The 17,281-nt window shown below is 35.4% G+C and overlaps 4 protein-coding genes across 18 annotated transcripts in view; 3 read left to right on the plus strand and 1 right to left on the minus strand.

Moving 5' to 3' along the window:
- LOC113495462 (cAMP-specific 3',5'-cyclic phosphodiesterase) overlaps nucleotides 1-4,465 on the plus strand; it is a 301,983-nt gene extending 297,518 nt beyond the window's left edge. For 12 of the 13 annotated variants that reach the window (XM_026874205.1, XM_026874206.1, XM_026874207.1 and 9 more), the window contains 3 exons: nucleotides 1,191-1,300; nucleotides 1,379-2,524; nucleotides 2,631-4,465. In XM_026874205.1, coding sequence (XP_026730006.1) covers nucleotides 1,191-1,300; nucleotides 1,379-2,524; nucleotides 2,631-2,693 — 1,319 coding nt within the window. In that variant the 3' untranslated portion in view covers nucleotides 2,694-4,465. The remainder of the gene's footprint in view (nucleotides 1-1,190; nucleotides 1,301-1,378; nucleotides 2,525-2,630) is intronic. The other variant, XM_026874199.1, reaches the window with a different exon arrangement.
- Nucleotides 1-17,281, plus strand: part of LOC113495472 (carbohydrate sulfotransferase 11-like) — a 602,728-nt gene that overhangs the window by 445,619 nt on the left and 139,828 nt on the right. The window lies entirely within an intron of this gene.
- Nucleotides 7,588-11,415, plus strand: LOC113495468 (methionine aminopeptidase 2). The gene is made up of 8 exons (XM_026874221.1): nucleotides 7,588-7,873; nucleotides 8,631-8,822; nucleotides 9,268-9,428; nucleotides 9,629-9,803; nucleotides 9,922-10,130; nucleotides 10,303-10,393; nucleotides 10,469-10,643; nucleotides 10,743-11,415. The coding sequence occupies exons 1-8, from the start codon at nucleotides 7,729-7,731 to the stop codon at nucleotides 10,993-10,995; spliced, it is 1,401 nt and encodes a 466-aa protein (XP_026730022.1). The 5' UTR covers nucleotides 7,588-7,728; the 3' UTR covers nucleotides 10,996-11,415.
- On the minus strand, nucleotides 13,221-17,021 carry LOC113495476 (uncharacterized protein YJR142W). The gene is made up of 7 exons (XM_026874250.1): nucleotides 16,779-17,021; nucleotides 16,519-16,616; nucleotides 16,026-16,166; nucleotides 15,368-15,545; nucleotides 15,084-15,219; nucleotides 14,651-14,880; nucleotides 13,221-13,835 (listed from the first exon to the last, which is right to left on the minus strand). The coding sequence occupies exons 1-7, from the start codon at nucleotides 16,885-16,887 to the stop codon at nucleotides 13,705-13,707; spliced, it is 1,023 nt and encodes a 340-aa protein (XP_026730051.1). The 5' UTR covers nucleotides 16,888-17,021; the 3' UTR covers nucleotides 13,221-13,704.

Consider the following 17,281-nt stretch of genomic DNA (forward strand, 5'->3'; position numbering starts at 1 on the left):
CGCACTTAAATACGTCTCCATAAAACTCTTTTCAAATATAGACATGGTAAACTATTATAATTTAGGCGCGGCCAGATTTTCATAAATAATTTAATAGAGACTCCCCCAATTTTCGCAAACATTAAGATCGGCTATAAAGTGAAGTTTGCTAGAACACCTGGTCTGATAAGTTAATAAACATTCAATACAATATTATTTCCAGCTTGGCCCTAGTTATGTATTAGACAATTTCAACCAGCTTTTATTGAAGCAATTGTCAAAGGGGGTCATATGAACTTTGCGATACAAATTAATTTGTTTGCGTTCGACGACCGTGACTTAATAACGAGAGCCATATAAGAGCTCGTTTTAATATTTGAAATTTAAATTAGTTTTAATGTTTTGCTACCTATTTTTATTTCTTTTTATCGTTATAAGAAAGTACAAAATCTGTTTACGTTTCTATTCTACTTCAGACTTGATATTATTGCCTATTTTTAGAAACTTGCCAAGTCGTTGTTGATTAAAATGTCGACGGCTACGTAGTACTATATCACATGAATAGATAAAGTTAATCCGTTTAATGTCCCGGATTATGTTTGTCTCTTAGTGTTGGTCCCTTTATCACATCTGTGATAAACACAAAATTAAAGATATATTTATCTTGAAACACCATTGTGCCTGTTGCCCCATGACTCATGACTCTCTAATTAATATTGGCGTAATTCATTTATCAGAAACAATATTTTGAAAAATGGTTCTGATCAGACTATCCTAAGAACAAAGACAAAATCAACGCGTTTCATATTTAAACTTGGTATAAAGGGCACTAACGACACGTTTTAAAATCACCAGCCATTGTTTTACCCTATAATTCCAATTCTGTACAAGATTAATGAAGGTCGACCCACAAACGAATCATTTTATGTAAAATTTTATATCAAAGCCATCATGATTGATTGCTTATCTACAGCTATAGGTATTATAATCAACGAACACTGACCTAGTAACGTATCAATCTCATGTATTAATAGATACTTCATATTTTCACCTACTTTTTCGGCATAGTTACCCAATAACACAATTTAGTTAAGGTAATGAAATTTATAATAGATCGATTATTACTAACATACTTTATTACCTAAACTTTTAGCATGTATAGAAAATTATTTACTTGATCATATTTAATTTTACTTTTTTCTTACTTACAGACAAGCAACAAGACATCGACTTACCATCTCTACAAGTGGATGAGACTACCGAGCGTGCTAAGAAGAAGGAGAAACCTCGTCATGCCGGCCCTGCTACTACCATGTCACAAGTAAGCATAATAATAAGAAATAAATAAGAAAGTAAAGTTATTTAATTATTTTGTAACTTATACATTAATATTAACTAGATTTCTTCTATTAACCAGATCTCTGGCGTGAAACGGACACTGACGCACACCAACAGCTTCACTGGAGAACGCGTTCCACGATATGGAGTAGACACTCCTCATGAGGAAGATCTCGGCCGTCAATTGGGAGAAATTGACCGATGGGGTGTGGACATCTTCCGCATCGGCGATCTGTCTTGCGGACGACCCCTCACTGCTGTCGCCTACGCCGCGTTCACATCCAGGGAGCTGCTGGGCACGCTGCAAATCTCGGCGCGCACTTTCCTCGCCTTCGCTTTAACTCTGGAGGAACACTACGTGCGAGACAACCCGTTCCACAACTCCCTGCACGCCGCTGACGTCACACAGTCCACCCACGTGCTGCTCAATACTCCGGCACTTGACGCAGTGTTCACACCCATAGAGACATGCGCGGCCTTGTTCGCGGCGTGCGTACATGACGTGGATCATCCCGGCCTTACCAACCAGTTCCTCGTGAACTCAAGCTCGGAGCTCGCTCTGATGTACAATGACGAGTCAGTCCTAGAAAATCATCATCTTGCCGTAGCATTCAAGCTACTCCAAAACGAAGGTTGCGACATATTCATTAATCTCCACAAGAAACAGCGACAGACTCTACGCAAAATGGTTATAGACATGGTGCTCTCCACGGATATGTCTAAACACATGAGTCTACTGGCAGACCTTAAAACCATGGTTGAAACTAAAAAGGTAGCCGGAAGCGGCGTGCTGTTGCTAGACAATTATACTGACAGGATACAAGTGTTGGAGAATCTCGTACATTGCGCCGATCTGAGCAATCCCACTAAACCACTGCCGCTCTACAAGCGATGGGTGGCATTACTTATGGAAGAATTCTTCCAACAAGGAGACCGTGAAAGAGAACAAGGAATGGACATAAGTCCAATGTGTGACAGACACAATGCGACGATAGAAAAATCTCAAGTCGGATTCATCGACTACATTGTCCACCCGCTCTGGGAGACATGGGCTGATCTAGTACATCCAGACGCCCAGGACATATTGGACACCCTGGAGGAGAACCGCGACTATTATCAAAGTATGATTCCACCGTCACCGCCACCAGCGCCCATTCAGACGCATTCTATGCCCGATGACGACCGCCCCGAACAAATACGCTTTCAAGTAAGTTGAAAACTCAATATTTTATGCTCATAAAGAAATAGTGATGAATTTTAAAATCAGTTTTTATTTTTAAGACTATAGTATTAACGAATGAATTTCTTTATAGGTAACGCTAGAGGAGGGTGAGGGCTCAGAAGACTGCGAAGGTGAGGGCGATGGTGGGATGTGACGGAAACTATTGGGAATCTGCAAGAAACTCACTGAGAAGATGCAAGTGTGGTGGAAGCTCTGGCAGTAGGGCGGCGCCGGCCGGGCCGGTGCGGGATCTTGTTGGATAATAGTAATACTTGTTGACGCTTACCCTCGAAATGGAACGATCCAGAAGCATCGTCACATTTCGATCATGATTATTTTTATGTGATTATTACGCAATGTTGTTTAGAAAAATACCTAACGACTAAATAATTATGTCCCTCCAATGACTGTAACGTTCGATTGTCTAGTATTTTTACTATTGTTTCGTTTTGTCTAACCAAAGATATATGAAATGTTCTTTCGTTCACGGAGACGTTCGATAATCCCTGTAAGTAGTTAGTATTCGGTTCTTAACGAGTCGTGTAAGTAGTTATAGTCATCGATGCCGCATATATCGGCTCGACTAAGTAAGGACATTGAAAACGCTTATTAATTGGTATGAAAGGGTAATTTATATTGTCATATCATCCACGTTTCTCATATTTAATACGGGTTTGCGATAATGATGTTATTCACCAAAATATATTAACATAATAGATATCCTAAATATAAAATCTATTTTAAGGTAAATTTTAAAAATTGCCTTTCGGAGTTGTTGTTGTGTCTTTTTTCTGAATATAAAATATTCGGCCAACCTCTTACCGTGGCAGTGGCCGTGGCTCTGTCAGCTCCCACGCCGCCGTCAACTCCGACGTAGCGACTCCCGGTAGTGTCCCGGTACCGGCTGCCCCAGCCGCCTGCACCGCGGGCAAGTTCGGTGTTATTGGAAGGTCGAATTCATTCATAGGATCTCTCTCTTCTTATTTGGTCGGGGGTCAAAAAGACACTTACCGAATTCATCCTATTAGAAAGCTTTACTTGATTTTTGTAAACCTAAATGCACCTCATTACTTATGGAGGATCGCTGGCGATCCGTTTACTTTCTCTTTAGAGTAATGTATTATTATTTTTGTAATATTACCTATTTTATTCTAGTAACCTTTTATCCAAATACAAAACAAAAAAAATATAGTCATGAATCTTAAAGTTTTCGTGTACGCAACTAACGGCTTGAAGTGTTTGATTAAAATGTTAAGTACTAACAAATGAGTGGTTTGCGACTAAGTTTTATTTTGAGTGGATTCAAATATTTGCTGAATTAAGTCCAAACTTGACGGCGCGGGCCGGGTCTTGCAATAGTAGTAGGTAGTTCCCGAAACATTTCGCACAATTGTTTCTGCATCATCCATTTCATGGCAAATATTCTCCTCTCATTACTGTCGATCATATCAAACAATATCAGTATCGCTGTGCAGATCTGATTTCAACGATTACAATATTTGTGTACCTACATAGGTTCTCTTGTAAGGAAAAGAATGTAACTGATACTTTTTAAACTATATGTAACACCCACTGTGTAAAAGATGTAATATAAATAAGTAGATGTCTGAAAATTGTACATTGGATGGAAAACCTGGTTCTTGTTGAGTTTCATGTTCGTCAGTTGCGACCTTTTCATGTTTGTGACAATGTTATATCAATTAGCAGCACATAGCCGACGCACTCGGCATCCTGTTATGGATATATAACTTCGTGTAGGTACAATAGTATAAGGAGGGTGTAATACTTAATGAACCTGTATTATGTTTGCATTTCATCATCCATCTTTTTATGTTTAATGGACGTTTTAAGAGCTGGTCTCTATTCCTTCATGTACTCAAAAGATATTTTGTTTTAAAAACTGATTAAATTATTTAGTTCCTCGCACTTGACTTGTTTTATATTTCTGTCATAGTTGATGTCCCCTAGTATTATTACGAGAAGTATTTTCTAAGTCATCGTTTCTGTCATTCATCAGCATCAAGAAGGAAGGTCCAATGTACATTATTTTCGTAGATAAATTAAGATTTTATCGGCGATCAAATACTACGAGCATGTGTGCATCGCCTATCTTCGAAGTGTCTGATTTTGAAACTGCATAGATTAGAACTTTGGTACCTACGTAAACGTATATACATACATACCTACTACATTAAAAAATTGGATACGCTTAACTACTTGTGTGTTATTAAATAGAAACATTACGCTTAGAATCATTTATTTTCTAATTAAAACATACGTATTGTAACTAATTGTGTTGAATAATATGATATTCGTACTGCAGTAGATCTGTGTATAACGTACGTACCCAATCTTCGGTAAGTCACATAATGTGAACATTTGCATGTACCTACCTTGTAACTTTACTGAAATGTCATAATCATTACTTTATAATAACTGTACAATAAACAACATCAATCAGAATGTATATGTATCTAGATAATATACTCGTTGTCTCATTCTTGTTTCTGTGGATTTATCTGTAATTGCCTACCGAATGAAATAATAATAAATGGTATCTATGTAATAAACTCCGTGACATTTCGGATGCGCTTTGAAACTGTGCTGCTAATAGCTCGTAATTCTACCGTGTACCAAAGATTTAGAAATGAACAAAGCGAGGTCATCGCAATCGTTCGCTGAGCGCATCGGAACTGTCATGCTACAATAGTAATATAGGATACTTGTTTTCACCAAAGGTTTTCAGTGTTGTGTATATGTTTTGTCACTATGGAGAACTATCGCTAATAATACCTAGTTAAATATTAATACCGAGTTAAAAGTGTGCAATGCTGGTCATTTGCATTACTTATTATTTATGTTTAAAATAAAAAAAAATAGCTTGTAATAGTTTAAATGAATATTTGAGTTGAATTCAAGAATATTAATGTATTTAGAATAAAAAGATATGGGAGAAAACTCTACAATGGTTTTATTTTTTGACAAGGAATTTCTTAGAGAACCTTTCCTACACCTGACCTCAGATGCTGCTTAAAACTGCATTTACTGCCCATGCGATGCCCAAAAAAGTACTTAACAAACTATTTTTTTTATCTGGGGACTCTTCATAGTTTCTTCGCCCTCTGGAAGGCGGAGAGGCATGAACTCTTACCGGCTAAAACCACTGGGGTGCTTCCCTTCGCTAGTACCTGACACCACGGCTTAAAGGCTTAAAACAAACTACTTTCACGTCATCAGAAAAAATGACGTAAATGTCTAAATCCTGAACTAGTGGAACCTTAGATTATATACCTAAGAGTGGAACATTATGTACAGTCAACAAAAACGTAGGCGACCATAATAATAAGATTTAGTGCCACAATAATCAGGGGGCCTACCGCTTTGTCTGATCTACCACTGCGGGTTTGGAAAAGAGTTGCCGCTCTACGCCGTATATTACGCTGCCACGCTTGGACAACCGATGCGATATGAGCAATAACAAGTTCAAGCCAAACCCTTTTAAAAGAATAATGTTGTTTGTTGTTCCAGAAAGAACTATTATAATATGAGTATTAAACATTGTCTGCCTTATTTTGTTGTGAAGTTCTTTTACAAATTGTATGTACTTGAGTCATGTAGAGACGGGTGATGGGTGATACTAGGTGACAAGCTCATTTTATTACCTTATAACACTACTTCGAATTTCAAAGATAGGTAACTAGTAGTACTAGATACTCTTTGCATTTCATAGTTAAATACTTTTGGCAATCAGATCGTGCAAAACGACTTTTGATGCTAACTCTACGAATGACTTGTGGCGGGGCGAGGAAAAAGTCCATTGATGCGAAAGCTTGGCCGTAAAATGGCGTCTGGTTTCTCACCACAATATAATTATGGTTTCAACCACGTCTATGCGGTCCACGGTCTATGCGGAACAAAATTATAAAATAGATTTAAAAAAATTAACTAGGTACCCACGTTGTTATCGTCACTCAATATTTTTTTATCCAAAATGGTCCAGCCGTTTTTACAGTTGTAAATTACACCGGCATCGGATTTCAAGCTACCCTGAAAATTTCATTTGCTAGCTTATCGGGAAGTGCCTCAAACAAGAAAGTGAATGTAAAAAGACGTGGGGAAAAACAACACACAGGTCAAACTGAGAACCTCCTTTTTTGAAGTCGGTTAATAAAAGGGTACGTTTTCCAGTAATATAATAACGGTCAAAACACATGAGACCAACATACTATAAGATTGGCGGCAGTCTAGTGAGTCTAGTAGCAGTTTTTGGGTGACTGCGCTCCGCATTAGCCCTGGAGTGCCTTTTACTGCTAACCAAAACTATGAATAATGCGAAGCACCAAATAGTTACAAATCTAATTTAAGCAAATAATGGCTTAAGTAACTGTGAACATTGAAGGTAACTATCGATATTTGTTTTTATACAAAAACTAGCTGACTCAGCAAACGTTGTATTGCCGATTTTTTTTTTCTAGTTGTATGTATTTTTAATGCCACATTATAAAAAAAAGGACAACAAAAAATTTCGCCCAAAAAATAAAATATTTTTTTTTGTGTGAGCAATCCTTCACACTTAGGGGTATGAAAAATAGATGTTGTTTTATTCTCAGACATACCCAATATGTATACAAAGTTTTATAAAAATCGGTCGAACCGTTTCGGAGGAGTACGGTAACTAACATCGTGACACGGGAATTTTATATATTAGATAAACCGTTTCTCGGCAACGAAAAGAGTAATAGTCATTCGTCATGAGTAAGGAATTGTCAGCATAGTAGCATTTATTCCTTATACATTCGGATAAGTAGAATAGTCTTAATACAAAAAGGCATTTGAACAAAAAAACAACTTAGTTCAGTAAGTGAACTGTATACATTGTGAAGACCTAACAAGGTATTTAGTATTTGAGGAAAAAAAATCGACTAAAACGAAAATGATATTTTATCTGTATCCAGAAACCCGTCACTAATATAATTGCACAGGTCACACTCATGACGGAGTAATTACAAAACATCTGTGCATCTCCCTCTTACTAAACATTTTATCGTATACTGCTGTCCTGTTGTCATTTTCCAGAATTACACTTCTCATTTGTGGAACCGAAGAGAGGTTAAAAACCACTTAGAAGTCGCATGGAAATTTAGCGCCCACATAGTAAATTATTTTTGTTTTCAAGAATATTCGTTGCAATGGCCGCTGTTAAAGAGGTAGAAGAGTTAAATAAAAATGAGCTACAAAATGGTGATGATGAAGATGACCTAGATGCTGTAGAAGAAGGGGAAAACAAAGATCCCGCTAAGAAGAAGAAAAAGAAAAAAAAGAAGAAGAAGGCAGGTAAAGAGCTAGTAATATATAAATTAACAAACAAAGTTATCACTTTCCAACGTACATTACCCTCTGAATGTCTATTTATAACTTAAAACGCATAGTAACGAGGCACCTACGCTCAGTCGGCTGATATTACGCGTTTATAATAAAACACATTATGAATGTGCCGCGTAAATATACATTTCAGATGAAGTAAACATGCTATTTGTTAATTAGATTACGTGTCCTTACATTATAGTTGAGAATTTATATTGAAAGTATTATGAAACAACAGTGAGCCAAGATACGTATATAAAAAAATACGGAAAAGTTTAAGTGAACTTGTCCATATAGTAATCGAACATCCGCTTTTAAAATGTTTATCAATTATCGTTATGGTCAGGCAGGATTCTTTGTTTCACGCTAATGATTGCTTGCAGAGCTAATATGCATATTCAATTAAATTAAAGATCCATAAATCATAAGGATAAAGTGACTAGACAAATAATAAATTATCAGTATTAAAACATGAACCCACCTGTCTATATTCTGAGCCTGTCTACAACTTTGTTATTCAACACCTGTCTCTTTATCAACTTAAAACAATTTAAGACAATGATGTTTTAAAAAGATGTAATAGGTTGTAAAGTTGTTGCAAGATGTGTAAAAGGTCAGGACAGTACAACTATAAAAATGATATAATGAGGGTTAGTATTTATTTGTCAACTAATTAAATACTCTTTCTGTATTTAACTATTTAGGTATACATTTTTCTTATACACAGAAACTGAAGGAGGGGATTCTGTTACCATAAATGCAACTGAAAAGATTGACCCTGAAAAAATTGAAGATGGTGGAGCTGAAGGTGATGAGAAGAAGAAGAAAAAAAAGAAAAACAAGAGCAAATCTGGAAAAGGTCCTTCTAAAGAGCAAACCAACCCACCAACCATACCCATTGCTGAGCTGTACCCTGATGGTAAGGAATCTAACAAATTAATCTTTTTACATGAACCTAGTTTTTCAGGAGTTTGAAAAAAAATTTTTTTTATTGTTTGGTTTAAAAAACACTGACAGCTTATTAGCTGATGTGTGTGAATCAAATAGCTTGGAGATGCCTTCTTTGTCCAATCTGTTTGTCTATGAAGGTCAAAAGCAACAAAGAGTTTAGCAAACAGTATTTCAGGCTTTAATAAGAAAATATATGGATGAAAAAAGTTTTTTTTTTAGTTTTTTCTCCCTCTCAATAAATCTCGATAAAGATTTTCCTGCTGAAATATTTATATGATATTGAAATAAGCTGCCCATGTTGTTCCACTGCTAGGCAAAGCTAGACATATATGTCATTTAGTTAAATAAACAGGAAGAAGATAAATGCTACAGTAGAATGAAAACTTGTCCTATATGCCACTCTCCTTATCCAGGAAACTTCCCTGAGGGTCAGATCATGGAGCATGGTCCAGCTGAAGGTATTGATGAGAGGACTGCCAAGGAACGCTTCTCCAGTGAGGAGAAGAGGGCCCTTGACAGACTGCATCAAGATATCTATCAAGAAATCAGACATGCTGCTGAAGCTCACAGACAAGTATGTTTTAATTATTTTAATGTGTGAGTTCTGACAACCAGTTTGAACCAAATAAACTATTTTGCCAATTATAGCGTGGTGTAAGTCAGTTGGGTCATTGCCTAATGCCTAATGTACTTAGGCATTTTATAAGTTCAGTGGACTTTGATCGTAAAAATAATTACAAAATGCTTTTCTAATACTAAACTTTTTTAATTTAGACAAGGAAGTACATGCGCGACTGGATTAAACCAGGCATGACCATGATTCAAATCTGTGAAGAGCTTGAATCAACGGCGCGGCGCCTGATTGGCGAAGACGGACTCAAGGCGGGTCTGGCTTTCCCTACTGGGTGCAGTCGCAACCATTGCGCTGCCCACTACACTCCAAACACAGGTGACTAAATATTTTTTTACAGTACACAAATATTTTTGTTACTTAGTATTACTTTTTCATATTTCACTTGAGGTTGTGTTATTATAATTCATAATAAAAACCGTACATATATTATAAGGTGATACAACGGTGCTTGAATACGACGATGTCGTTAAAATCGACTTTGGTACGCACATCAATGGGCGTATCATCGACTGTGCCTTCACTCTAAGCTTCAACCCGCGCTACGACCCGCTCGTGAAGGGCGTACAGGAGGCCACTGAAGCTGGTATCAAGGCTTCTGGCGTGGACGCCAGACTGTGTGATGTTGGTGCTGCCGTACAAGAGGTCAGTAACAAATAGTAAAGGTTTTACCATGACAGTATGAAATAGTCAGATAAAAATTGTTGTTTTGAACCATGATTGAAAAAAAAATGACAAATTAGTATGAAATAGCTTGCCGTATATTTTGCATTATATGATAAATTTAAGTTTTAGTAAAGGTTATGTATAATTTCAGGTCATGGAATCACATGAAGTAGAACTAGATGGTCAAGTGTATCAGGTGAAGCCTATACGCAATCTCAACGGACATTCTATTGGACCCTACAGTGAGTAGTAATATCGATAAAAACAATAAAACAGCATATTTTTTATGATATTTAAGTTCAATTCTCGTGTCTTAGGGATCCATGCCGGTAAAACAGTGCCTATCGTGAAGGGTGGTGAGACAACACGTATGGAAGAGAACGAGTTCTATGCTATCGAGACCTTCGGGTCCACTGGCCGCGGTCAGGTCCACGACGACATGGATTGCTCTCATTACATGAAGAACTTCGATCAACAGTTTGTGCCACTAAGGTAATTGTATAATCAAGTTTATCTATCAATATTATCTTTCGGCATTCTTTTCTCCACTCAGCACGGCCTAATAACATCAACAAAAATGCTTCTTTTCAGACTGCAATCATCTAAACAACTGTTGAACTTAATCAACAAGAATTTCGGTACTCTGGCATTCTGCAAGCGGTGGTTAGAGCGCGCGGGTGCCTCTCGCTACGCCATGGCGCTGAAGGACCTCTGCGACAAGGGCGTGGTGGACGCCTACCCGCCGCTCTGCGACATCAAGGGCTGCTACACCGCCCAGTTCGAGCACACCATCCTACTGAGACCTACTTGTAAGGAAGTCATATCCCGCGGAGATGACTACTAGCGATAGTAGTGCTTTAGCTGCACGTTGCAGCTAGCTTAGCCACTTTGAATATTTTAAATAAGACAACCAGATTGAACAGTTTTTTACTATAGAATTTGTATTGCAAAACATATTTACATAATTTTAGTTTCTTGAAGGCAAATAAGTCTCTATAAGTCGTGATGAAATCATAATATGTAACAACAAGCAATGCAGTGCCTAATGTCAGCATAAGCATGTTTGTTAAATACTTGTTGCTTTATACTTTTAAGTTAACTGTCGTTTTTTGACTATATTCCTCGTCACCAGCGACAATAAACTACTATGTTGTTGTAACTTGTTATTTCTTTACTAATCATACGTTAAGTCGTATTTTTAATACACCTGTATTCATAGCAATTGTGTCGATATCAACATATTGAAATAAAGTTCTACTTGTAATAGATGCAATATTATTTCACCACTTCCCAAATACTGATCAACTTCGAGCCGCAACCTTTCCATTGTCACCTAGATGTCTTTCAAGAAGCTCGGCTCTTTGTATTACGGCTCTTATACGACAATGACAAATACGAGCGGGCACTCGTGGCTGCTATGTGCGAAAGCCTGAACTCTGAATTAATATTGAATAGTTGAAGTTTTTAACATAGATCGGTGTAGCCAGCAACCTAGCGCTTGGAATGATTAAAATACACGGATGGAAGAAATACATGAATAATAAGGCACTTCATTTATGTTTCAAAACTTTATTTTTTAGGAAAACGCTAATTTATTACTATCGCAAATATAAACGATTACATTCATAATTTAAGTATGTATTACATAATATCGATACAAAATCTTTCGCCAATAGCGGATTTATAAAAATGTATAAAACTGTAATGACAACTGAATATATTTCACTAGCATTTACCCAATATTAACTCGTCAAGTTCTACAAACACCTACTCATTACTAACGATGCGAATACTTAATACCTCTAAACTTCCTGCTGTAGGTATATTGCTTATTGTAAACAAGACTAATCAGAAATCAACATTCAGTCTCTTCTAATCGGTCTACATTATATTCCAAATGCTATACAAACACTTGAAAGGCCTCTTAATCATTTACTAATAAGGTACGTGCCGATAATACATAATCTCACATGTGCTAATCCTTAACATTGATGATCACGAGATTCCGGAAGTATGGTTTCATTTATCAACTACTATTTCTATTTAATTGAAGTACATATACCATGGAACAATAATTAAACAGTAAAAAATATGAAGGAAATACATTGCTTCGTGATCATAGTAAATGTAATGCCATAATGACAAATATAATAAGTAATACGTGTGCTTATATTTCATGTAAATTATAGCATTTACTAGCTAACAATAAAGCGACTTAGCTTCAACATACACAGACTACAAACGATATAAACTTATGGCCATTAGCATTACATTGCATAAAAAAAGACTGATTCTTATGTTAATGATTGCATGTCATGAAATTTTCAACTTCTCTCTCCTTATGAGTTTTTGAAAAGCCGGATACCACAGGCCGCTACTGCGAGGCGATCTACTACCTAACTGATGGCTTTGTATGTTGAATCTTAAGAACAACAAACCTGTTGATAAAATCACACCCTGAGTACGTAGGTATTGGATACAAATGTTATAATAGTCGCTCATCTTATGCCGATGACTAGACTTACGAATTTCATTTTATCATCTCGTACAACACACTTGCAAGTAGCACCTAGTAGATACAATATGCTATAATTTATATGATTAATAAATATTATAATTATTTAATAAGTAGTACCTATATATTTTCGATAAATTTACTTTTACAAAATATTTTATCTACACCAAATAAAAACAATTCATATAAATAATAATACATAATGTTCAGATGTTACACGAGCCAGAATTCAGAACTGCTACAAGTGACCGTTTATTCTACGCGTTGGTCTTGTTACGACAACCAGGAAACCAAACTGATATTATAATATTGCCTTATACCAAATTGGTAAAGTATCACAGAAATTAACCATACCTAGCTAAACTATGATGTCTTCAATAATACACGAACATTACTAAACACATCAAGATTTGGTCAATGTACACTAAAATATTACGATACTGCATACACTATTCTCGAGTGCCGAAATACAAACAAATTATACGTTAAAAGTTAGGTAACACTCAAAGCTTACCAAAGTATGTTGAAAACGAGGCCAATTAAAATAATTATGATTAGGCCTGGAAGTATTAAAATTTAATTAACTAGAACAAATATTTACAAATTTATCAAACAATAAAAACTGGTAATGGTGCAGCCATCACTGGAAAACGTCTAAACCTACTTAAACACTATCTAAGAAAAACCATGATAACTGCGTTTAACTGACTTAACTATAGGCTATATTCATTTAATGCCAGAACACTTATAAAATATACTATTTAGCTGCGGGCACATATTTAAAGAGCTAAGAAGATATTCAGTAATCTCCAGATACAAATGTTAGTTACCCCATACCATGCAACATAAATCAATTTCCATAATATCATTCTAACAAACGTATAAGCACTTATCATAATTTCTCTTCGATGTTGCAATATAGGAAGACTAGAAAATTCATACACAAAATACGTTTTAGTAGGTACTCATTAGTTCTACAAAGGGTATTAATAGAAAAATAACTGAGAATTATTAAGTAATTGAGGTGACTCGTTATCTTCATTCATTTTTTGCTACGTGTAGCTCGCAGGCGTCGCCATTGGTCGCCATCATCGCCGCCGTGTTGGGCCAAATGTAAATGGACTGCAGAGGAACATGCAGAAGTTCTACTAAGTACTTGAAGTGCGGCTCTGAAATTGATGGTCAAGAATAGTTTTTAGGTTTACAGGGTCAACCTTAACCTCTTTCCGCCCTAAAAAAGATGAGTCGGGAAGGTAAACCGGACTTTTACTCGCTAAAACCACGAGACTGTCGCCCTTCTCTTATACGAGGGTCATTAAGACAATTTATTGGAAACTAACTCAACATAACAGGCTGTTTCGATGTAGTTCTACAATTTCTACTTCTGAGTTATATATTGCTTATCTCATATATATAAGACATATTGAATATTTATTATATAACATTTATCTTTAATGACTTTCATAATGTCATTGCGTAACCCTTACGACTAGACAAACTAGTCATAGTGCCGCTAAAATAAATGTTCTAGCATATCTCATTGTGTTTGAAGTTATATCAACATATAATTAACCTTATCAGGAAGCATACTGCACCATTTATGATATAAGTAGGTTCAATACCTACCTACATTTAAAATGTATAATTATTACGATTTTTGTTACTGAAATGACTTTACCGAAATGAGTAAATATTTACGAAAGGTAAAAGAAAGTTGTTATGAGCCACAAAAAAAGTGGAATTAATTTTACATCTTTAATAGAAAACCGATCATTGGCAATTATTTTTATACTTGGTTATACTTAATTTTATGTGTCAGCACTACCATGAACATGGTTCTCCGCAAACTTCAAGCTAAGAAAATGTCTAATGAAGTATACATAATACAATTTCAAATATCGTATAGAAGATAATTATTTACCTTATTTTTCGAAAGCTTCAGTTCAAGATAACTTAAATTGTATAATAAAAGACTTAAACTTACCATTTTCAGGGGTAATATGTCCTCTACGAATCAAAAAGTCGATAAGGACTGGGGCACTTGTAGTTTTGAATTGGGGAGATAGTGCTCTTTGAATACACTCTTCAGCCGTTAACAGTTCAAAGTTTTCGACTTCGCCATCAGCGTTCTGTGGCATAAAGTCCAGAGGCAACTTAAGGTCGTATACGTATTCTGTATTCGGGAATAAACCCCTTTCACTTTCAAAGTAGAAACTGAAAAAAAAAATACTTATTAGCAAAACTGATAGTAAGTAACAAAAAAGCATATTTTATTTTTTTTAGGCTAATATTAGTCATTAAGATATTAATCAAGATTAAAAGTCTAGGTGAATATACTTTTATCAAGTAACATTTTAGATAACCCATTTCGTTTTTTTAAAATAACAGACATAACTGAAATAAATTTTATAACTTACCTAACGCAACCAGCTGGCACTAACTTCTTAGCAAGATCTCCAGCAACAGAGGCTTCCTCTGCAGCCTCTTTTATTGTCGTCTCCAAAACTCCATAGCCAACAGCGAGGCCCCCACTTACGAAGCAATCCCACTTTCCTTAAAATTTATAAAAACGTACATATGAATGTATATTTTAATAAAATAGATCCGGTAACTGCAGGATATAAAATGTCAGGATTCTATTCTGAAACCTTAACCAGCATCAATTGCTTCTTAAACTTTACATTTATTGTTTTGTATTTACCAGGCCAAGTTTGTTTTGTGAAACTTCGTTGCTGCAGCCAGATGCAAAGACCTTTGACTGGATGGTCTACATAGCCAGTGACACTGACACCATAGTTCCTGATGCCAAACAGACAAACTGCACTCCTATCCATTTCTAGAAGGTTCTCAGGATAAAATGGTGTTGAGACTCCAAAACACTGAAATCCACAATGTTTTGTATGATCAGTAATTAATTACATAGTAGGAATAAGCAAACACCTCTAGTTATCTATCTTATAGTTGTGGTTTGTATGTACCTACTAGAAAATTGATTTTATTTTTCCTGTTAAATAGTTCAGAAATCATAAGCCACTTTATAAAATTTATTTGTAATAACCTTTACATCAATTTCAGTACATCTGCCTGCATAGGACACACAGTAACGGCTATGTTAAACTATTTTATTTCATTTCTTTTGTTACAATTAAGCAACATTAAATGGGAGTATTAATATTTGATTAAAATCAACTATTGATGAGATCCATACTTTAGCCGAGACAATTTTCTTTTTGATATGATTATACTGTCAACTGCTGCTAAATGATCAATAAATATTATATCACATAATTTTATCAAATAATTTTATTACATTATCAGAGACATATTATATGTTATCAGATATTAGAAGTCACACCTACCTCATCTCTCCAGCCTTTTAATGCACATATTTCATTTTCTTTCCTCAAACTCTGTAATACATCTGCGATTTGCATTGTTCTCTCCTTATAATCTCGAAATGCTGGATTTAATTCAACATACTTACTTGTAATCCGAAATACCTGGAAAATTCACTTTCTGGTATATATTGTTTGTAGGAAATATTCTCACCATATATTTACTAATTTTCTTGTTAAGTTATTGTAACATTATATTTTCAAATTGTCAATACCAATATTTTGTTGATCATATTCTTGAAATTAATTATCATGATATTGCTGTACCTGTCTTGCCTTTTTTTAGAAGATAAACATGGTAAAGGTCATTTTTGTGATTTTTTTAAAAGCTTGTAGAATGTAGAAAGTTTATGAACATGTTTGAGACATAGTATACTATCTTTAAGAAAAATCGTAAATAATTGATTATTTGAGGCACACATAATTGCGTAAATACAAAACGGCACACGGATCTTACCTCTGGAAATCTTATAAGATGTTTCATTACATCAGGACGAACCAATCCCACTTGGTATCCGGCTACTATGAACGGTTTACATATTCCTTGATGCAAGCCTTGAACAATGCAAAATATGTAAGCAAACATTGCAGTTGCTTCTTCGACGACTTGTTATTACAAACACAAAGTAGACTACCCAAACACCCAACCGTGTTTCCTATAGTAATTTAAAATTCTTAATTTTAATGTGGATAACTTCAAAAAAAGTATTCACATACCTGATAGATAAAAACAGTTGAATTTTTTGGCTAATTTGAGTAGGTCGGAAATGTTGTTCTGTGCAGACGAGTACATATTTTTCATATTATTATTCCATATAGCATCCATGCAAGTTGTTAGTAGGTACTACTTATATTTAAACCTAAAAAATATATTTAACAGCAACAATAGGACTGAAGTCGTTTTAATATTTTAACGCTTGAATATAATCCCGTCCCTGTTCAGCAAATTCCACAATGTCTGTCTGACTGATTGACTGACTGACGCACCGACAAAAACAAATGACAGCCATAGTGAAGTGTCTATCGATAACTTCCACTCTATGTTCTATGTGTTTTTTCTAATCTTTGAAATTAAAAAGCCTTTTTATCAATAACGGCAAAGTTATTAGTTGCTATTTCACGACGAAACGAAGTGCTCAACCTGGATATGCACAGTAATTCCATTTTGAGAGCAGTCACAACATTCTGTCACAAATTAATTATTTAAACAGCTTTGCAAA

The sequence above is a fragment of the Trichoplusia ni genome, chromosome 6, assembly GCF_003590095.1.
Source record: "Trichoplusia ni isolate ovarian cell line Hi5 chromosome 6, tn1, whole genome shotgun sequence".
Classification (NCBI taxonomy): Eukaryota; Metazoa; Arthropoda; class Insecta; order Lepidoptera; family Noctuidae; genus Trichoplusia; species Trichoplusia ni.

Excerpts from the sequence above, each read along its gene's own strand:
- LOC113495468 (XM_026874221.1), top strand. The coding sequence starts at position 7,729 with ATGGCCGCTGTTAAAGAGGTAGAAGAGTTAAATAAAAATGAGCTACAA. Across the intron at positions 8,823-9,267 it reads TGCTGAGCTGTACCCTGATG|GAAACTTCCCTGAGGGTCAG; the intron begins GTAAGGAATCTA and ends CTCCTTATCCAG. Across the intron at positions 10,394-10,468 it reads ACATTCTATTGGACCCTACA|GGATCCATGCCGGTAAAACA; the intron begins GTGAGTAGTAAT and ends CTCGTGTCTTAG.
- LOC113495476 (XM_026874250.1), bottom strand. The coding sequence starts at position 16,887 with ATGGATGCTATATGGAATAATAATATGAAAAATATGTACTCGTCTGCA. Across the intron at positions 16,617-16,778 it reads CAACTGTTTTTATCTATCAG|GCTTGCATCAAGGAATATGT; the intron begins GTATGTGAATAC and ends GCATTGTTCAAG. Across the intron at positions 14,881-15,083 it reads GTGCCAGCTGGTTGCGTTAG|TTTCTACTTTGAAAGTGAAA; the intron begins GTAAGTTATAAA and ends TTTTTTTTTCAG.